Here is a 23,728-nt window from a genome sequence, read left to right as displayed (position 1 = left end):
TCCTCAAAGTCCCATACAGCCTGGCCCTGAACACTTTCAGGGATGGGTAAGTCACCACTTCTCTGAACAATCTGTTCCTGTGTCCCACCACCCTCACAGTCAATAATTTTGGTCCTAATATCTAATCTAAACCTGACCTATTTCAGTTTAAAGCCATTCCCCCTTGCCCTATCACCACACACCCTTGTAAAAAGTCTCTCTCTTATCCTCTATGTATTTAATTGGACTTAGATGCTATCAGTTTTGCCTATCAGCCACAAGTAGCAAGAAGCAAAGAAAATTTGAGTGTGAATTTCCCCTTTCCTACAGCTCCAAACCCATTTTACTGTATGGAACAACAACATATTTTCTACATTAATTTTACAAGCCAAATCTTAAATTGGCTTTCAACTTTGAACAAGTTTATATAAACACATTAATAAAAATCTATTACTGCACTCCACCATGAAAACAGTTTTCTAAAGATGCTAATATATATCCATATGCATTAAGTTCATAGAGCTTAATTAAAGTTTAAAATACAGTAAAAAGGGAGCATTTCGGAAAATAAGTTAATTATTTTGGTGACAAGCAAGGGAATAAACACTTGCTGCTTACTGCTGCAGCCTTTCATTGTGTATTCCTTCAGTTCTTGTTTTATGATGTGCAAGACAATGAGCATACTTTCATTACCCTCCAGAAATTGCAGGCTGCAACCTGTGATCAGGCTTCATTTGGCTAATTGCAAATGAAGCAATTAGACAGAAATACTGCCCTTCTGCCTGAGTACAGCACTGCCCTACCTTTGCTACACAATTTCTGTAATCCAAGCCACCCAGGTGAGGTCTTGGCCATCTCTGCATCACAGAGCTGGTACCACACAGATGCACCTGAGATTCCAGCAGAGCATTAAATACTCCCAAAGGCCATGCTGGAATCAGAGTATCAAGCTGTCTTTGAGAGCAGCTAATGTAAGAGAAGCCTGACAGGATTACAGAATCACAGAATAGTTAAGATTGGAAGGGATCACTGGAGGCCATCTAATCCAAGCTCCCTGCTCAAGTTCTTAGTTCCTGATCTAATTCCTTTTCTAGTTCCTGTGGCTGCAGTCAGTTTTACTGGGAGGGGAATGAAAGCCAAAGGATGTTTGACTATGTATAGCAGGCACTACCACACAGTAATAAACCATTTAACCTATAGAGAACTGACCAAAACCTCATCAGTAATAATCTCCCACTTACAGAGACAGTCCAGTATCAATTAATAAGGAGCAAATAGGGTAGAATAAAGCAAAGCCATAGATACTTCAATGGATGTGTAAAGTAGCCTATGAGAACAGCAATGGATGGTGTTATGGGGAGGAAAACCAGCAGTGGAGTATGAGGACTTCAGGCCAAAACTGCAGACCTAGACTTGCCCTGTCAGAGTTTGGCTAAGTACAACCAGACAAAGTCTGAACTTGGCACTATTTAAATAACAGCTTCAGTATCTTTCCACTCACAATATGGTCAATGCACAGGCCTATGCTGAATCAGCAGTACCTTAAAACAGCTGCACAGAGACCAGGATGCTGCACCTCATTGAAATCTCATTCCTTCAAGGATGTAAAATAATACAAGAGGATACTCAGTAACTTCTCAAATGAACCATTTCTATTGCCATGAGACTCCTTCTAAAAAAGCACTAAGATTTGATAACCTTATACAGGAGAAAATACTAAACTTTGTTCTGGTGGTTTACTGTAGAAAATTCTAGGGAAAAAAAAGGGAAAACTAGCATTTTGGATCATACTCAAAGAAGTAACCAAAGCAAAGAATTTCACACTGCTGTGTGCAGCAGCATCTCTTGCACATGTGGATGCAGGAAAAGACACTCTGGATTTAGAAGTTCCTCTAGGCTAAAGCAACCCAAAACTGACTTCTTTATACTGTACAGTTGTTCCAGTGAGGATGCTGGCACAGTCAAACTTCTCCCACTCCATCCATATACCCAAGTCTTTTGAAAAGCTTGCCAAAGTTTCAAGTAAAGAAGCTATTAGATCAAGCATCAGCTTAAAGACCAGTCTGTTTTTTGTTAATCTGTTATCTAAGATATGTAGTAAAAGAACAAGGCAGCAGCAATTTAGACATTGACCACAAGTTCGTTTGCTTAAACTTAGGCAAAATTCCAAATGTTTTTCTCATCTGTAATTTGGACAAGCCTGAACAATAATTTCTTTTAAGAACCCGTTTGCAAAGATAAGACTGCCTATTGCTCAAGTATATGCTTCTTCAGCAAAAATCCAGACCAAAACAAAAAACACATAGCTAGGCAGACTGAAGACATGCTTATGCATTCCAAAGGAGAATGAAACATTTCTTCATTGAAATACACTGAAGGTACCTCAAGCTAAAAAAATTAATCCAGAATTTTAAGTCTAAAGTTGCACACTTGCATGTAAGAACGTGTGTCTGAATGTAGAATAGTTGGTCTGGCACGGATAAACATCTTGTTGCCCAGAAGGGAACTTCTGATTTTTTTTTAGAAAGAAGTTGGCTGTATTTTAGGTGTTGGTGTTTCCCACCTCCTTTAGCCTTCAGCAGAACTGGCACACATGGATTCATCGTAGGTGGTTACAATGCGCAAGCATCCACGGCAATGAGAGTGCACAGAAACAGGCCTGTGGGCTTTGGAATACACCGAACACTTTCTGATGTCCTTTCACACAGAAAATCAGCAAAACTTATCCAATAACTACAAGAGCTAAATAATCAGAAACATTTTTGCATCCCTTAAGTGGAAGAGAGGCAAATTCAACAGTAAATAATTTAAGAATATAAATGTTTCAACACTGTATGCAAGAAAAAAAGACTAATGTTAACTTTACTTGAAGTGGGAAATAATATTTGGTTTTTGCTGGTTACTGTGTTCTCACTACTTTAGACATGTTTGTTAAATAAAAATAGAATGGTTTTCATGTCATTCTGTTTTGTAAAATATGAGTGATTACTTGCAGATCAGTTTATTTACATGAATTTGGTAATGTAAGATAAAAAACTCTAAATGTCTCTCCAAAATAGTTAACTTAGTTCAAAGTCCATTTGTTTATATATTTCATTGGTAGCAATGCAGAACATTTCAAAGGCACATGAGTTTTGTGAGACTTAATTCACCTTCAGGATGTGGGGTTTTAACATTGAGTTGTTAGAATTCATACTTCTAGTACGAATCATAATTATACTACTTCATGTGAATTAAAACCTTTAAGTATTATGTTTTTCAGTAATTCCACCTGTTATGGGAGACGATGTAACAGGACAATTTTAGATGACAGCTGGTTTGTACGGATCTGTGCATTAAGTAAAGCGAAATACAGACTCACAGGGTAAATCCTCTGGAAATCACTTCAGTCTCTTGAATGAGTCGTAGTGCTTTCCTCACGAGATTAGTAAAGGCCCGGCTGTTGGCCACTGTTTCTTCCAGCTGGATAGAGTATTTTCGCAGGGACATTTGCAGCCTGGCTGTCCTCCACGTGCCGCACGCCCTAGAGGCTGCATAGAGGAGCAGCACGGGTCCGCACAGCAGCCATGAGGATTCCTTCCACCACGAAGGAAACACGAGCAGCGCACTTACAAAGGCAAGGAACAGCGAGACATCCCTGCGAAGAGACAGTACCACCAACCACACATTACTGAGGGCAAACAGCTGGGAAAATTACCAACTTTTCAGTTACATTGGAGATTGCAAGAGCTTACTTGTGGGGCTTTTATGTAGGTCCTGAAGGGAGCTGTAAACACTGAAGACTACCCCTTGTGACAGGTTTGTATGAATACGTACATGATATTACTTGGCTGGTGAACTCTAAGGAAACCTTTCTTCAGCTTTTTTACAGCACGAATAGGAGAGTAATTTACCACTTTGAAAGGTTAGTTTCTCTTACACATTTACATGACTTTAAAAAAATAGAAAAGAAAATGAAAAAAAAAAAGAAAAAAACATGACTACTCAGCATTATAAACCAGGGCGTGTAGGAACTGTAATATCTGTACTTCCAGGTTCAAGAGTACAGTAGGGAAGGGCATGTTTCTTTTGGTAGCAAATTCCTCAATTAGTGCCAGCTGTATTTTTTCTAGAGTGTGACTCATTTAACTTGGACTCCAATGCACCACTAGTTTCTAACACAATTTTATAAAGATGGCTTGAATAGTCTTTTAAAAAAGTTTGGCACCTTTTGAAAATCCTTAAAGAATAGATTTCCTAGTATCTCAGTTACTTCTCAAAGATATTTTAAAAGCCTATAAAGTTGTTACTTTCCGCTATAAAAATTCAACATAAATATAAGTAACTGCTAGAAAATACACTGTGTTTCATGTATATTATTACACGGTTTTGTAAAATAATCACACTCTTCAGAGAGATGGATGGGATACCAGCTTCAAGGTGCACTACAACTATACTTTTCCAGAATGTTTTCAATGAAAAACATTTTTTTCCTTTACCCCTTAGAGCTGTGTATCCCGCATTTAGGTTTGGAAGTATAGACTTGGAATATTTTTCCATTTCTAAAATAAGACACCATCTCTGGGTTTCTGTTTCCTGGACAGTTTTGTGGTCAAATTTCAACCAGCTTTACAAGTGTTAACTCTTTAGGGCTAGTGGCTACTGATAGGTTTCAGTAAAAATCCAGGGTTAAAATATGCCAAATATGTACCTACCTCTGAAAGGGACAGACACACAGTCTCTAACTTCCTTGGTACATTAAAAAATAAAGTCCCACGATTAAAATAAATCAAATCACAACAATGAAAGACTAGAAGGGATTTAACAGCTCACTTTGTTCATTTTCAGTTTCTGGTGAGTTAACCCAGATCATCATGGACAGACCAAAGATGAAAACGGAGACTCCACAACCCATGTCATGGCTATTCCAACTCCTAAGTATCCTTAGAGTTCAAAAGACTTCCCCCAAGTCCCAGTTTGAATCACTGGCAGATTAATTGCATTATTCTTCCTCTTATGCTTCCCTTTTCTGAACAGAACAAATGATGACTGATCACCACCTTCTACATATCATAACACTATTCCATCCCAGAGATATGCAGATCCTTTCCTGGAGTAGTACAGCATACCCAATTATTCATCACTTGGTGTTTCTTGACTTTTCCTTCCCAAGTGTAGCATTAAACTTTTATCTTTACTGAATTTTCTATCATTTTCAGGGTATTTCTCCAAGCTACTGTTGACCTCTGGTCTATGAAAACAAAAACTTGATGTCATCTGGAAGCTGAACAACATTCACAAATTTTGTAAGTGTACTTTATCAGCTGAAAGTTAAAGAAACTGAATAATGCTAGGACCTGAAACATCTGGTTCAAAAGTTCTCTTGTTTGACAGAGCATCAATATTAACACAGCTTAAACAGTTGAGGTGTGACTCTATAATTTTGTCTACTTTTTTAGTGTATATATGAGAAAATAGCACTGGTCCATATTACATGATATTTCTTCCTACTGATTACCACATTTCCAAGCAAGATACTGTCAGAACAACCAGTGGCATTGTTATTTTTTAAATACAGGTGGTAGCTGTTCAGATACTGCTGCCCCACACACAACATATTTTATAAAGACCACACCAAAATAAACACTTTTCAATTCAGTCTTCACACTCATGTCTCGTTATCAAAATCACCTCTACATAGCTTCAGAAATTAATGAATTAATCAGCTATGTTAGTTCCTCCTTATAGAATATATTAGTTAGGGAGTATTCATTCATATTCATGTAGTTACCCCAGATTAAAATTCACTCTTTCAATAAAATACCCAATGGAAAAAACATGCTTATTCAAAAATCTGGGGACCAGTAGAATAAAGCCCCAAGGATGTGAGCAAAAATATAGTTACTTTAATGTTGTATTTTATATCAAGAATGCACAATATATTTTTTGCTTGTTTCTCAGTGACTATAATGGTAGATATCCTCAATACAATACCAAATATTAGGAGTTGCTAGGGAGCGTAGTGTTGGAAGCTGTCTGTTTTCCTGTTGCTTACACTGCCCTGCAGACAGGATACTGGGGTCAAGGAATTCAATCAGTTCCACATCCTCCTGCAGCAGAACTTCCTGTTGCAGGATGGTACGGAGCGTGTCATATCGAAATCCAACATCCTTACCACATACAAATGGGCAGGAGAAAAAACAGGCATTAGTAAAGAATATGCAAATTCTTAAAATTAAGTTAGCAGAATAAGGCAAACACCCACACACCCTACACTTGACTGACAACAATCTGTTCCCAGAGCAGGGAAATGTTTCAGATATATCACAAGTAGCTACTTTTTTATTACACTTGTTTTACTTTTAAAGCTCACACACTACCTAAGAGTTTGGGCTTACAGGATACATCACACTGACTTTGTGATCTGACCCAGACAGTAACAATAACTGGAAACACGCCACAGATTATGCCACTGTATTTGCATAAGAAAAAGAGAGGTACTGAATCTATTAGACGATCATTCAAAAAACTGAAAATAGTTTTTTTTAAATGCCATGACATCATTTATGTCATTAACAAATGAAACTTAGAGAAAGAGAGATATTGCTAATTAGTCAACAAACGTCACTTGAGGACACCTAATAACAGTGCACTAGATTGACACCCCGAGCCAAGGCAGGGAGTACCCCCCTGCAGGATTCTGTACCTTTCCCAAGGGAACTCCATCCAAACATGAAACAGCATGGGGCTCCGAAGACCTCCCACATGCTAAACCTCAGGCAAGCTTTGGGGAGTTACACAGTTGCAAATTTGATGCCATTAGCATTTGCTACTTTTGCCCCAACTACAGCTCTTGAAGACAAATATGGAGCTCATGAAGACAAATACAGCCATCAGAGAAGCCCCCTGAAATTTTTATTTGCATACTGCACCAAACCATAATTACTTAAAGTTAAGAATGTCATAACAAAACCCAAAAAACACTGAACATGTGCATCCCTGAATTTAGCTAATTACAGGAGAGAAAAGAGAATATTTCTGAAAAGTCTCTAATAGAAACTTTTAACACAAGTGTGACATTTCACAGTACAAAATCTGTTTCATTCTGTCACTGACAGAATGAGATTCTTTATGAAACCATAAGATAGCTAGTTTAGAAATTTAATTCCATGCACAGATGTCACCTCAGATAACTTTCATTCTACATTTAATGGAAAACATTTGTCTCAGGACTATGTGCAAGAGGAAACTCTGCCCTCCTCCGACGCATCCTGTGTCATTTCAATACTCTACTGGAGTATGCAGCCGGACAAACATGTTTTCCATGTTCTTCAGTTATGCCTCCATCTCAAGAAAGTAAGGCTAAAAATTGCTGTTAAGATAATACCCTCAATTCATAGGGGAAGAGGGAGGAAGAAAAAAGTCAATCAAAGATCACTAATGAGAGATTTTCAGAGGAAATTATGTCCTCCTGAGATAAAGAAGAACTGAGATACAGCAGAACTCTGTGAGAAATGGAAAATTCTAACTTCTCATGTTGCTCAGCATTTTCTTTTGAAGCTCCATTTGAAGCCATCATCCCTACATTGTAGTAGAAAAAAACAAATCAAAATTCTAGATTCTGGAACGGTCTGAAGTGACATTTGCAAGCTATACTAGGAGCATGAAGGAGCTGGGTACAAGTTAAAGCAGATCTGAGACAAGCCCAGACTGGAAAGTGGTGCTGCAGAGAAAGACCAAACAAAGTTTGCTTTGCCTTTCCCAAAAGCAGAAGCCCTGTAGAGAGCAGTGTAGAAACAAAGAGGCCAGGATGGGTCCAGGGGCAGTAAAGCTGCACTGTGGTGGTGCTGTGCCTGAGCTAACAAGCTGAAGCAGAGAGTGAAGCAATAGCAAGCTGAAGCTCTAGAACCTTCTGTCTTAGTGGTCTCTACGAGGCACTAGGCTGTAACACATGGTCAACATCTCCCCACTGCCTTCCACCAACGGGGTACCAACACTGCAATTAAACTCATTTCAGCTTTCAATAATTTCTTAAATTTCTCACATATTTTATTATCTTCCACATTTTGAACATCTTTAACCTGGCTACTGATACTGTTCCTGTCCTTTTGTGCCCAGTCTGGCACAGTAACTGAAAACCAGAATTAGTATCATCTAAAGAATAAATAATACTCTTAGAGCCAAAACAAACAATACAGACCAAAGAAGATGTTCAGAGGATGAGATATGGAGGAGAGGAAGACCTGTGGATTAGGAAAGGAAATGGAAAAATAAAAAAAGTGATCACTTACCAGTCGGTGAAGTATGTCATCGTTTTTCTTATACTGTGGAAAAGGAAACCAGCTTCTAAAAAACTCAACTAGTTTTGACAGGATGCCTTGCTGAAAGGAACAGAAATTATTCCAATTTAAAAAAGCAAACCAAAAACCAAAGCCAAAGTTAAATAAATAACAGCAGACAAATCCTTTACTTCTGCATTTGATTTTCTTGTTAATTCAGACCCAAGTACCTGTAAGGAAGTTTCACTTACTGTGTCTGGCCTAACTTCAGAGTACACTAAGAGACCATCTGCTTCCCGTCAGTTTCCTTGTGGACAGGAGAATAAAATAAAACCTTCAGTAACCCCACCTATTTGGAGCATAATGGATTGTTATGTTGTTCTGTTAAAAATAACTACAGCTAAGATTATATTGATCTCAAGTTGGCAGCTACTGCATTGATATGAAAGACTTTCTCTCTCCTGGGGGATAAAAGCCCAAAGGTTAAATGACTGACAGGCTGAAGAGAAGTGAAAGACCAGAACAGGGACAACCTCTCCTCAGCAGCCCACTGCAGCCTGAGCACAACTCCAGAGGAGCTGTAAACAGAGACAGAAAGAGTGATGGTAAGAGGAGGAAATGCCCCAAAAACTCCCTGTCCACACCAGTGTGCACCAGCAGGTACTTTGTGTTGCTTTCCACACAACCTAAATCCACACTTTTGTCTGAGCTGTAAATGAACTTCAGATGCCACTAACAGAGGGACTCCCTCTCAGTCATCACACATTCTACTCATGTATCTTCCTAAAACAAGATGCATGACAGATTATAATTGAATAGATGCATGGTTTTGCTTAAGTCTGCAGGCATTCAGAACAAAAAAGCACAGCTTTTGACACACCATTCTATCTACCTTCCTCAGACTGAACTGACAGGAAGCATTTTTCAAAATATTTAGTTATATATATTTCATTAATTCTGAGGCCCTGTCTCAGTCTTCAGACTGTTGACATGTAATACAATCAGGTAAAATGTATGTCAAAAAAAATTAATTGTGAAGTGCTTACATTTTGTGGCATACTGTTTCAAAATAATAATAAAAAAAAAACATACAGATTCTAATAGCTCCATGTATAAAAGGTGACAGCTTCTGTTTCTAAATAGTGTTTGTTTTTTTTTGTTTTTTTTTTTTTTTTCCATTTTTGTTCCCTTCTTGTTTGTATTTTCTTGGTTTTCCCCCTAACTACAAGTGGGAAATAGAGGAACAAACCCAAGCAGCAGGAGAGCTCAGAGTTCTGTAGTTAACCTGTGATCAGCCTGGCAGCCTTCTGAAAGGCAGTGCCACCAGTCTGGTGCAGCAAGGCAGGGCACAACAGCCTTAACATCAGGAACTGTCACCCTAAAGCCCTTATGCTTCAACCATTTTTGAAATAACTTATTTTGGTGCCCATTTAAGTAATCTAACTCAAGCTTTTCTTTACAAATGTCTCATCTTTCTGTGTACATTTAGATTTTGAGATCTATGCCACAAGGAAGTGTTTTTAGGTCAGTGAAGAGGCAAACCAGTAACAGGGATCTGATAATTAGAGCTCTTCCCGAAACACTGACATCATTGTGGCTCAGTAGGAGGAGCTATCCCAGCAATTCACACTTAAGACTATGGAATAAATCCAAGTGATTGTATTTTGATGTTGCTCAAGGGCAATGACATAAGTCAGAAGAATGTCACTAACTGCAGCACAAGATCATCCTTCAAGTTTCTTGCAGAGCAGTGCAAAAGGAAATAAAATTTTCTAATTACAATTTGTAGAAAATTGAAATTAAATGAACAAAGTTCTTGCTCTGCATTTGAATTTCAGACAGGTATTTCACTGGAAAGTACTTTTGCCTGTACATGGAAAGCAGGGTACGGAAAGAGTAATCCATTTAATTTACGAATATGCCTCTTGAATCCTATCATTTTCAACTGCTTAGCCTTTGTAAGTCTTTGGATTTTTATCATGAACATTTAAAGCTACACCAAAGATAGTTTTCCACTGCTACCCACCTTACTAAACTAGACTGTGGAGTTACTGAAAAAAAATCTAGCATGCTACATCTCCATGATTTAGTTTAAAAATAAAGATCTGAGCTTGCATAAACACTCAACAGGCAAGTCAGTGCTTGAAAATACAAAACAAGAGAACCCACTGTCTTGGGCTGTGACCCAACACAGTACAGCAACACATTGAATTATTCACATCCTTGGAATAGTGTCTCACAATCTGCATTCCCATTGGGAGTGTTACTGACAAGTAAAACTACTTTCACCAACACACAAGTCAGGTCATGTTGCCAATGCTTCCAGAGTATTCTTACAGCTTTAGAACAACACTCAGTCAAACTCTGTAAACTAAATAATAAAGATGCATAACTCCTAACATTTAAAAAATATTAGCATAGTACATGCACATTTTAGGTAAATTAATTTGAATCTAAAAAAAAAAAATTCTAAGGACTATTTCTCTTTTGTAGAGAAATTCTTCTTCAGAAGATAATGCTACACACTGAATACCTCACATTAAGTGTGTGGGCAGACCTAGGCAAAGGACTGGTCCCTCTGCCTTCCCACATCAGGTCACCTGCACAGCTACTCAGGGCTAGCCCCAGCACAATTCTCAGAAGTTGCCTCCAGCACCAGCTCCCTTCTAATGACAAAATATCATCATATCTAAGGTGGGACAAGGTATGACAGTATAATCAATTTAAACATTCAGATATGCACAGCAGTCTAGGAAAATAGCTGAGAAAGGAAAGATGTAAATGGGAAGTGATAAATTCTGTAAAGATCAAGCAGAATTACCCAAATGGGATTTAATTCCAGAAAACAAGTCTAGGAGCTCTTACTAGCAGTGCTTTTGAGTATCAAGTGATCATGAGACCAGGACTATAGCTGTAACTTTCTCCAGAGATTGGCACAGCCAGGAACACTGCACCTACAATTACTATGCTAAATCACATCTCCATAATACTTCAGATGGGAGCATGGCATTTCATCAGCCCCTAGAACACAATCTTAAAACATGTTTACAGCTTTTTAATTCACAGTTCATTAAGACCATATTTCAATTAATAAAAAGGCCAAAAAACCACCACCAAAACTACATGTCCTGAGAAGTATTTAAGATGTGCTTCAAATTCAGCTGGTGCCTCTGCGTTTCCTTAGGCCTGAACCACGTGCTCTGCTTGGCAGGACAGCAAGACACAACAGAAATATTTCTATCAGTCATTAGGAACCTCTTTTTCTTCTCAGATTTGTTTTTTCAGGCTCTGAAGATCCCAAAGCAGACCCCTGCTGTGCCAAATTCTTGCTGCGTGTCACCTGCTTTCAGCCGCACAGGGTTCCCACTTGACTGAACGCAAGAGGAGGAAACAATCTCAACTCAAACCCAAAGCAATACTCCCAACTTTTACATTTTTATTTTAATAAAGTGTTTAAGGCATTTGGAAACTTGCTTTTCAGAACAGAAGGAAAATGATATACACATACTGGGAAACACTCAGTGTGGAACAGCATCTGCTCCCTGTAATCATAGTTACATCAAGTCTCAAGGAAGATCATTTTACATTACGACTGTGGGTAGGTACATATTCAGAAGTCAAAAACCATTTATTTTCCAGATATTTTATCATTTCAGTAGACTAGGCCAGTGAAGGCCAAGAGAAGGGAAATGGTAAAAGTCTTATGTAAAACTGAAGAAATAACTGGATAGGAATGCAAATTATTTGTCTGTACGTCATAAAAAAATTGCAACAAAGCCTCAGATCCTCCTAAATCCAGTCTACTTTTCTAAATGTGTGGCCAGCTGTCTCTCCCTCATTTTCTTTCCCGTTGAGAAACCCTGCCAAAATGGGACACAGAAATCAAATGACAAAAACAGACTTTCTGACATCAAATTACAAAAGAGAAGTGTTAACTCTTCCCAACTGGTACTGGAATTGCAGCAGGAAGAACCTCTGACAATTTATTACTAAAAATTACACACAGGTTTCTTCCTCATTTCTACTATGTATTCTTGTCTAGACAGAGATGAGACAATGTGAACATCACATAGTGTTTGTAAGAAATGGACAGCCCATTTTCACACACCCACTCCCTTCAAGTTGCAAGGCAAACCATGAAAAATTACTTCTACATCTGACACAATATTGGATGAATTGCTGCCAACACAATAAAATTAAGTATAAAATGCTTGAGGGGAAGGGAGGGGAAAAAACAGAATACCTGAGGTTTTTAAAAGCAGTATATATTAATACTTTTGATGTTCTTAACCCCACAGCACTTTTGTATGAAATTAAGTGGAAATTATATAGACAAATACTGATTTTCTGACTGCCACAAAAGCAACTATGCAAAATAATGTAGTTGACAGTCCATGCATTACTTCATAGTAGACAACAAAGTGTCAACCAATAAAATGTCATCCTGGTTTTTAATTAACAGTGAACAAATGTTAACATTTAATAAATAAATAAACAAACACTTAATCAAAGTCTCCCTACACTAAGTCAGAATATGGATCTTTAGTGTAAGCACACCACAAACCAGCCATTAACTTTAAAGAGAAGACATATTTTCAGGTGGTTTCTTGAGGGTTACGGTGAGTGCCAGCTGACAATTTTGAAAAGCAAAAGTGGTAGACCTAGTATTTCCACAAATACTTTTAAAGGTAGCTGAAAATAAAGAAAATGGTGAGCTAAATCCTGATTTAAATTCAGCCTTGCTTTGTAACCAATGATAGAAGCAATCCTATTAGAAATGCAATAGCTATCCACATCAAATATCTCATTCAGATTGGTTACTGCATTTCTACTTCCCAGAAATCCTCTTTCTTAATATGTTTTGTCACAGACAAAGCTATACTTAGCAACTGAATGCCTGGGAAGTGCTGAAAACTATAAATATTCTGTTCTAGAAAATTACAGGTTCTATTCCCAGAATGTCATGCTCAGCTAACATAATAAGATCTACTACATAAGATAATTTTCAACACTCAAAAATTATTTATCAAAGCTTCTTGCTTCCCCAGCTTACATAAGTGCAAAGAAACACTCCAAACTATATTGATTAACCACAACTTCAAGATATGATAACGGGCTGAGGTTCATTGTCTGGGGGTTTTTGCCTTTGTGTTTTTAAATACAGGAACTGACTTCTCTCTGTTCTGATTTCTCCTATTTGTGAAGCAATGCAGTTCTGTTGTGAGAAGATAAATACTCAGCGACAGGAGAGTTCTCACCTTCTGGGCAGCACTCAGAGTCTGCTCCCTTTGGCTTTCTGCAGCTGCACATTGCTCTGCCTTCTGCGACACCGAGGAACATACTTCAAAATCTGTGTGTCCCAAATCCTGCAGGTATTGGTACAGTGGGGAATTCTGAAAAGGGAGTTATAAAAAGGAGAAATAAAAACAGTGTTAAAAATCGTTCCGTGTTTCCCACAAAACGCCGCTGTGAACTCAGCAACCACACAGCGAGCAATGAACGGATTGAGAAATGGAAAAAAAAATAGAAGAAGGCTTCTGCTCTCTCCAAAGATGGTACTAGCATTCTGGCTTAAAAAAATAAATTCCACAACACACAAACAAAAACCAACTCAACTTTTAAAAGTCCTGCAAAACTAATAACTTACAGTCCTTAATAAAACAGAAAAAGTATGGAATTCTGATCACCAGAGAATAGTGATATAGATAAATATCTGATCATATAGAATAATGATCAGATATTTATCTACAGATCTGTGAAATATCTTCTTGTTATCTGCACCAGGTATCTAAATTTACTTAACTCTTATTTTTCAGTTTACAACTACATATATGGCAGTATCTAGGACACATTTGATGAAAACAATACCTAGGATAACTCCAGTTCAGGACACAAAAAGAGACTTCATTTTTAAGAGAAACTGTCAGCAATCAGTCTGATACAGCCCAGTTAGACAGGGATTAATTTTGACCTCTGAAAAATTTTATTAACAAGAGTATGCAAACATTAGCCAGCTGCATAAAAAGAACACCAACATCTTAAGTTAACATACTATCAACCAAAATACTGTATATAAAAAGTAAAAACCTTACAGTAAATAATGCACAGTTGTGGAGGCCTACAGAAACAACCACCTACAGAACACCTGCCAGTTAATTGTTTCACTGACTGTCATTAACTTGCTGGTGCAAGTTGTGATGGGGCCCACCTAACTCTGACTATGTATCAACACAGCCAAATCTCAAATGACTGCCATGAAATAAAACTTGGAAGCCATCATGCATACCAGCTGAATAAATTAACTTGTTACCTTCAGGAATTTTGTTAACTCTATTTTTAATCCCTCTTATCTATTTAAGGCATGCAAAGTCATACATTTGTTTACTCTGTTTCAGTTACCCACAACAGATTCAGCATCCAGTCATTACATGAAACTTAAATATTCATACCAACTCACAGGTACAATCACACTCACGCACAATAACAATGATTGTGCAAAACACTAGGATAGGTTAATGACTCATTTCCTTGTAAGAATATTTCCAGTGTGATGACACAATCCTATGTTTTCTCCAAGTACCCCTCTTCCACGGTTGAGCACTTTTTCAAAATGCATCCAACTCTAATTAAACTGTGCCATTCTGGACCAGCTGTTTCTCTCAAGTAGAACATGCTATTTTACCAGAACTCCTTAATTAAAACGGAGGAGAAAACTTAATAGACTAGAATACTTTTTCTATTTAAGACCCTGTGAAATCCACTTAATAACTTCAAGACAAAACTGAGAATATGCACGGATATGCATAACCTTGTCTTCTTAAAATGGCTTTCATACAGAGCCAGGCTGTGCACTGCCAGCACACCTGGAACAACCTGCACACCTCCACACAAGAACTTCTAGGGTAGAATGGATTTTTCCCCATTTAGATGAAGACACAGACAAAGCAGTGGGTGAACAGAGAATGTTTTCTTCAAAAATCATAGTTATAAGGCTCGCTCCAGGCAGAATTTCAAGGAAATCATACCTAGGCTCTTGGCGAACCTGCCCATCATCTTGACCATACTTGCCACAAGCAAGGCCAGCAATCACGCAACACATGACTCTTCTTGTACTTTATTGGCACTCACCAACATACAGACAGCTGGCAAAATAACCCAAAAATAACAAGGAGGTTTTCTACTATTATCTTAGGGTGCACCTTTCTTTGGGGTCCATGATGAAATAATTTTTTTAGAAGTTAATCAAGAAAACTGGTCTACTGCCATTTAGATTAGTTCAATTTCCTTACAAAAATGGATGAAGGAAGGCAGAATGAGAGGTAGAGACAGACAGAGATTATCCACTGAAAACTGAATTATCTAAATTTTGGAAAGCTATCACTAGTAAGTGCAATATGGCATAGATGTAAGAATGCCCAATTCTTCTGGTTGCCTAGCTACGTTATAACCTTCCATCTAACTTGTAATTAGTAGATTTTCTACTCTACAGAAACAGTAAAAAATACACCATCTCTCCAAACGTTAATGAAATTTCATACTTCAGCCCCTAGTTAGGAAGAATAATTTTATTTGTTCTTGTAATTAAGGTAGAATATGGGCACCCTACTAGTTTTAGAAAAATCCCTTCTGACTAAGTCTTAGAAGGCTTTTTACATGGTCTCGTAATGGGTAAATTTACACATTTTTATCCCTCTTCAGAACTGGAAATCAGTTTTCTGACTATTTGCTTAGGAAATCAAAATTAATTAAAATTTAATGTGAATGTTATTCCTTTACTTAGATAATGGGTCTTATCTTTCAGTTGGGTCTTCTCTTTCAGCTTCTCAGAAAGTACTCAGGCTACAAAATCTTCCTCTAACAGATTTCTTTGGCTCCACAGGCTTTGTCTATTCCATTATTTCTAAAATATTATTAGCAGAACTTACTTGCATATTGGAAGAACCCTGTATTTTTTATAAACTTCAATGACCAAGAACTATGCTGTGACTAAAATTCCTTATGTAAGTAAAACCACCATTGTTCTCCTTTCTGAATCCATGAGAAGGATGCAAGATGTGGGTAAAGAAAGCAATGAATAAAGAATTGGGCTGAGGCCCTTCTGAAATTAGATTATTAGGAACCTTAACAAACTAATCAGAAAAATCATCATTAAGAGTGAGATCTCTTGTGTAGCACAAGCAGCTTCACACTTTACTTAGAAAAATCTGAAGATTACACTCCTATTAGAAATATTACAGATGGCATACATACATTAGTCTATGCTAACATAAACCTACACTATTTATTTATTTATTGTATTTCCTACTAGCCTGTCACTTGCAGAGCTGTGTGGTCTGTATAACTCATGGTTGCCTATGATCAAAAGAGGAAAAAATGGAGGATGTCTCCACCAATCTAGAGATAATATCTCCCATGACATGTAAGTAATGTCTAGAAAATCCATTAAACCAATTTTTAAAAGTCGAAGGGTAGATTTATGTGTGGCCATTCATACAGAATTTCCAATATTATCAAGGAATCAGAAAATTATTAATTATTCTACTACACAATTGCAATGTGATACCATTAAAATATCCTATTTTGTATACTGTGTTTCAGTACAAGAGACAGAAATACTACACTTAATGCTTACAAAGCATGTTTCATCCTCACAAAGCTCTAAAAGCAATAATTAAATCTCATAATGTGTCTTACGTATCACAAATTATAGCTCTAAGTTTTTAGCTTAGATCCTTACCCAAACCTCTCACTCCTAAAAGCCTTCTTTTCCATAAACAAGACTGCAGACCTGCACATATTATTGAACATGCACTTCTAAATGTGAGAAAAGTTCCTCAGTTTCAACTCCTGCTGTTGCTCATCAGCACTGTCAGCTCAGCTGCTTTCACCTGCAAATATCATGATAATATCAAAAAATACACTTCTTGGTTGGGGAAAATAGGAGGCCTCTGCCTTGTTTCCTCACAACTTTTTTGCCCAGAATTCATACATTCCTTCTTACAACAGTCCAACACTAAAAAGGAAAAAAAAGCACAACAGCTTTTACATTTCTGCATGTGATGTAAATGCTACACTTTTATTTCAAGAAATTCAGGATACACCAGAAAGTTTATCCTTGCAAGCAGTAATAGGTGGTAATTTAAAAAAATAATTAGACCAGTGAAAAAGCTTTTACATTAGAATGTAAGGTAAAGGAACAGCAAGTTTGTTTCGGTGGATGGCACAAAGAGGGAATTTTAAATACAAAATCTCAACCTCCTATTAATACAGCATATTATTCTAGAGGAATCTATTACAAGTACTTCTGAATTTTTACTTTTAACCACTCTCAACTTAGATAATAACTAGAACCATTAGTATTACTCCCTTTTGACAGTCAGGTTTGTTTATTTATTTCTAGTTGTCTTTGGCAGAATGACATGGTAATGAATAATGTAAAAAGTAGAAAGGAAATTTTAAAAAATAATTAAGCTTATTATTATGTTACCATCATACTATCAGTTACTGGTAGGAAATATTATCTAAAGTAATTGATACCAAAACAAGGTTTTTCAGCAATATGCTGTGTTTATTTCAAAAGCTTCCTCCAAGCTGCTACTGCTTCTTATAAGTCACTTTCTGAGACACAGGAGATAGGGATTACATTTATGGCCAGTGCATTTTTAAAAATTATGTTAAGTGTCCAAAATGAGTGCTGGAAATGGAACAGTTCCAGAACAGAGAGAAGACTAAAAGCCATTCTTCTTTGGTGTACTTTACACAGATTATATATTAAAAACCTTGTTAACAAGTGAAGCGAGATAGAAACAGCTGATGTACTGAGTAGGAACATGGTTTTTCAAAGTTTGAAGAATCAGAGTTTTCTACAGACTCAGCAGAGACCAACAAAAAACCCACTTATCTTTTCAGGACTTTTCTAATTCGCTGTAGTAATACTGCAAAGTCATTCAATTGTAACTATTTACAGTACAGCATAGGTTTATCTAAGCTCCTGTTAACAGAATCAAGAAAGAAAATCCTTTCCTCTTCATTCACAACTGCATGAGCATATTTATTTTAGATCCATACTGCTAAAAATTATTTCACTCACAAACACATGTTTAATTAGAACTCCTTTTTTCATTGCTGAAAGTGTTTGAGACTCATTCTAAACCCAAGATATATTTTGCAGGATTAAAGAACAGTCCACTAAATTACTGTGGGTCTTTAACAGTTCCCCAATGCTTATTTTCATAGAGCACTGACCTGGGTTAGGAAAAATCATATAAACTGAAGACTAAGCATTGTGTCTGCAATTATAAGACAGTAAAAATAAAATAAAAAAAAATTAAGGCATACATGAAAATATAATCAAACATAGCATTGCCTACTACTATGTGATGGAAAGGTTGTATTAACAGAAAATTCCCTAGTCTCAGAAAACAGTTTGCTTTTGATAGATAAATACTCAAATACTTACATCTATTACAGCCTTGCAAGCACAGATACCACACTTAAATATTTGAGGCATTTTGTGTGTATTCTGAGAAAACAAAACCTTTGCAAGCACATATCAGAGACTAAGCCACTCTTAGCTTTTATAGCCTTGTTACAATAGCAGCTGAAAATCAAAACCACACCCAATTATTTTTGCTGATGCATCATGAAGTAAATGACTCAGGATTTCTCCAATAAAGACACAGGCTTCCCTCACCCACATTCTTTACTACGACACAATTTGCCACTTAGTAGCTAATTAAGCAGATTAACCTTATAAGTAGTATTTAATGACATTGAACAAAGGCTTAAAGATCTCCTCTTAAAATATGGATGTTGTTCAAAGCTGAGGTTTCCACTATGTCAAAAATACTATGGAAGCTTAAGCCACCTCCAAAATAACTACAATTATGAACTATCAGTTTAAAACCCCAAAAGATTAAACATTTCTACCAGAATGACAGCAATGGCTAAGGTACGCTGAACAGGTGACTAAACTCAGAACAAATTACCAGTATTGAAATCTTCCTCTCTCTCAAAACAGATCTGAAAAAGTTGAGCTAACACTCACAGACAGCGCGATCTTTGTCTCCTGGAAGAGCGTATTCCATTTTTCTCTTTGGTACTGCTGCCATGCACCTGACAGAATGTCGCCCACCTCCCCGTTTCTTTCTGCTTGTCCCTCCAGGATGATCCGAGATGAGGATGAGAAGAAGCTGTCAGTGTAACTGCACCTGTGTCCCTGCACAGAGGCATTTTCCTCACAGCATCAGCGGATGCAGTTTGAAACTTCCCAGGATCATGCGATTTCTCCTGACTAATGTGGCTTTCTAACTGGGAGGAGGGAGATGAAGATGACAGATTGCTAAAGGCTTTTAAAAAGATGCTGCTTGAAAGAATTATTGCACATTGATCTCATATTCAGCCATTAATAAGACTTTCCAAGCAATGGTGTTTAAAAGCCTTGGTCATATTCTGCTGGCTGGTAACCACCTCCTCCTGAGCCCGACTGACAAAGAGCCAGGCGCTGCTGACACGGCTAGTATGAGACAATGACTTCAAGGCAGCCAAAGAGGCATTTAGATTTCCTATTCTGCTCTCACTGCCACAGCAGCACAGACCTTGGTTTCTCCAGCACTACTGTATCATCTGCTTTACAAGTAGGCTCTGAGAACTACTTTAAAGCTATTCATCTGTTACTGTTCCCATATATTTTTTGATGCACAATATCTTGGCCAGTGTCAGAACTCGGTGTTGGGGGGTGGCATGGGGCTGGGTCAGGAGAAGTTTGGGTTGGATTTCAGGAGAGAATTTTTCACCTTGGGGGTGGCTGGGTACTGGAGCAGGCTTCTTAGGAAGCGGGCCATGGCATCAGGCCTGAGTTCAGGAAGCATTTGGAAAATGCTCTCAGGACCATGATGTGATTATTGGGGTGTCCTGCATGGGGCCTGGAGTTGGGCTCGATAACCCAGCTGGGTCCCTTCCAACTCAGCATATTGTGTGATTCCATGATATATGTACCTATTTTGCATAGACTCATGTGTCCTCAAGAGTTTGGGAAGTCTTACAGCCTGTGTATATTTCTGTATCACTGTATCTCTGACACGGGAATTCTCTTTCCTTTGCATTGTACAGCAGGTGGATGCACATTACTGCCATCCTGGAAAAGCATTAGAAAAAAAAACATTGCATACTAGACAAAGCACTGAAATTCACTGCGAGCTCTGCACTGTTTACCTATTCAAAAAGCAGGTGAAAAGCTGAGCAGGTCCTTGCTGACAGTGATAAAAAATACTGGAAAACCTGCAAGTAAAAGTGGTAAACATTACTTTCCCTGAACGACAAGGTAACAAGCCAGCCAACTCTGCACCTGCAGTTTTGGGTGGGAAGTCACTCATCAGACTAGGCTGATGATACAGCAAGGCTGCTTTGCTTTATACTAGTCACTAACTCACAGATTTACTCCTTCATTTACATTCAAAACTCAATTAATTAAACTAATTAAACTTAATTAAACTAATTAATTAAACTAATGCATCTGACTAGTAAACTAGTGAAATATTTCTGATACATTTTTGAAACCTCTTTATAACATTAGCTCCAAATAATCAACTTATCTACTACAGATCATGTCAATTCTTACTCCTAATGACATGTGGCTGCAGCTCTCTTACAGAGAGCAGCAGGCACAACACACTGTGCAAACATCTTTGCTGAAGAGAAAGGCATTCAAGAAACAAAAGACAGTCACATTATGAAGATTAAAAGAAAACTGTACTGAGCAATTCTTTCTACTCCAGTGTCTCAAGAAAGTTGATTCATGACTTGAAGCTGTAAGAGAAGTACTGCAGTATTAACCCTCTGTGCATGACTCCAGAGCAACTAATACAGAGGAGGATTAAAAAATAGACCTCAAAATTTACTCTGAATTATCATGTACTTTCATCTTAAAATTTTCTATTAAAAATAGTAACAGCAATATAGGTTTACACACTATATGGTACATGTAACACTTTAATCTATCTCTTCTGATATCCAGAAATGCTTGATGAGTTGACTTGGCCTCTGCAACAACCAGACTGTTCTTTACATAGTTTTAAGCTTGCACTTTACTTTGTTTTCTCTGTGGTATCACCTGCTCCCAGTCATGTGATGAAAAGGAGCACAGTCTGTCCTCCCCTTCAACTGAGCAAACCGCTGAGAAGTAAAATATCTGAAACAGCCCATCGGTCACCAGCCCAAGTGCTGGTACAGTCCACTGCAATCCTCAGCACAGCCATCTCCCCAGGCTGCTTTCACATGGTCACTGTCACCTGCCATTGCCAGTGAGTACCACTTTAGAACACTGATGTTCTAATTTATGCAGCCGAGTGGTGACATGGAACAAGGAAATAATCTGATAGGAAAAAAACTAGGATGGATTTTTTTTTCCTTAGGCAAGTCAGTTTGTCTAATCAGTCTCCTGAGCTATTGTGCAGCATCACCCACAAATCCAGGTGCCAGCATAAAGAAGAGGATGGGAATAAACTGCAAAAGAGGAGTGAAGCCCAAACACGTCTTCTGCCAACAGCCCACACTTCAGGCAGACAAAGCACAGTCCCAAACCCAGCTCATTAGAATGACAAGTGAACTGTGGCTTTGACAGACCGTGTATTTAGAACTAGCTTTATATGAATGCATATGTAAAAAAATAAGAGTACTACATCTCTAGTTCACCCAATATTCAGTGAGAAAAATCCTACTAAGAGAGCATTACTGACAGTACCGTTGAAAGCACGTGAATGCTGGTTTTCAGCTTCTTTTTCCTAATGTGTGTTTGAGACATTATTTTTTAGAATACAGCGTTACAAGTCTGATGCTTGACAAAAAAACCCCACTATTTTGCAAGTCCTAAAGTTTTCAGGTTTTTTAATGAAAGTGACTTAAAATTCTCATCACAACAAGAAGTTTCTGAAGTTAGATTCCCTGGGGCTTTCATTTATTTTTGGTTTAATTTTTTAAACAAAATTATTTTAGAACAGTTTATTTAGGTGAAAAAAGCATTTGTGAAAACATGTGACTGAGTGTTTTGATAAAAGCTCAACCTTTTAAACAGATGGTTTGCAAGGGCTCAGATAAGGATTTCAGCATTTAGGGATGCACCAATATTCTAAGAAATATCATATTTTAGACATGTTTTACTATTGCATATAGAGAACACATCAGCTAAAGGCTGCTCTGTATACAATGTATCATGCTGGGAAATGGTGGTGCTTCTTCCTAGGAACTCTTTCCAATCTTACAGAAATCTGTGGATCAGAACATTACATGCATCCTCCGTGCCCCTCATCTTGGTTTGATGCCTACATAAGCAGTACGGTATTGTTCGATCTGGGACTTCTACTGGGCCAAACAATCCTAAATTTAAAAGTCTGGAGTTACAGTAATGATCAGAACCTCCAGATCTAGAATAAAACATTAGATTCCACAGTGATACAACCATCATGACACACAGACAGCGATTCTTTAACATGTTTTCTACTAGTACTGAAATAGCTAATGAATAGCAATATTAAGTAAATAATATGGACAGAACTGGTTGTAGGAATGGCACAAGACTCATGAATTAATTAAAACAATGTCTCAAGTGACAAAATATTTCCTAATTAAAAAATTTTAAAATGGAGATTTTATGCCAATGAAATTAATTCAGTATTGCACAATTGTACATGTACATAATTCTGATATAAAGCCTTGTATTTCAAACACTACATATGCAAAAGCCCTTAAAAAATCTAAGGTGGTGGCAGTTTGATATTGCATGTGTCAAATTATATATTTGTGCACTCTGAGTTACTTTCTCCTAAATACACAGAATTAAAACAAAAAATAACAAAAGCCACCTACAACCCCTCTACCAGAACTGCTCTGACACAGTAAGGATCACTTTCTGGGATTTCAGCAATGGTCTGGATGAAACTGAAGGAAGGAGCATCTCACACATGAGGCGAGCCTGCGAGAGCTGGGACTGTTGAACCTGGAGAAACCTCAGGGTGGGTCTCATATCCAAAGAAAGAGTGCAAAGAGGAGAGAAATGGGCACTTCAGTGGTGCCCGGTAACAGGACCAGAGGCAATGCGCACAAACTGAAACACAAGAGGTCCCCTTTGAATATGAAGAAACTTTTCTGGTTAGAGAGTGACTGAGTATTGGCACCAGTTGCCCAGAGAGACTGTGAGATCTCTCTCCATCCTTGAAGATGACCATCTGACCACGGCCCTGGGCCACTGATACTACATGACCCTACTTGAGCAAGGTAGACCAGATGACCTCCAGAGGTCCCTTTCAATCTCAAACATTCTAGGATTCTGCGAGCACAGCTTGAATATCTATCCAAAGGTTAAAAAAACAAGCTTGCACAAACTCATTAAAATATAGGACAAATTACACAGCTGAAAACAGAAACTGGAAGCTGAAAATGCAGTATTTGGATCACCTTCATCCCAGTGTTCTGAAAGAATGGGCACAGGAGATAAA

General features: G+C 37.7%; 1 protein-coding gene across 1 annotated transcript in view; it reads right to left on the bottom strand.

Annotated features, from left to right (window-relative positions):
* VEZT (vezatin, adherens junctions transmembrane protein) overlaps nt 1–20,080 on the bottom strand; it is a 51,307-nt gene extending 31,227 nt beyond the window's left edge. Inside the window, exons 1-6 of the mRNA XM_041409743.1 lie at nt 20,033–20,080; nt 19,285–19,455; nt 13,496–13,630; nt 8,250–8,339; nt 5,953–6,128; nt 3,341–3,616 (exon numbers count right to left, since the gene is read on the bottom strand). Of these exons, the coding sequence (XP_041265677.1) occupies nt 3,341–3,616; nt 5,953–6,128; nt 8,250–8,339; nt 13,496–13,630; nt 19,285–19,455; nt 20,033–20,080 (896 nt within the window). The remainder of the gene's footprint in view (nt 1–3,340; nt 3,617–5,952; nt 6,129–8,249; nt 8,340–13,495; nt 13,631–19,284; nt 19,456–20,032) is intronic.
* Nucleotides 20,081–23,728: the final 3,648 nt, after the last annotated feature.

Source organism: Onychostruthus taczanowskii, unplaced genomic scaffold (genome assembly GCF_017590055.1).
Source record: "Onychostruthus taczanowskii isolate IOZ18803 unplaced genomic scaffold, ASM1759005v1 scaffold31, whole genome shotgun sequence".
Lineage (NCBI taxonomy): Eukaryota > Metazoa > Chordata > Aves > Passeriformes > Passeridae > Onychostruthus > Onychostruthus taczanowskii.
This window is presented reverse-complemented; position numbering and strand designations above follow the sequence as displayed.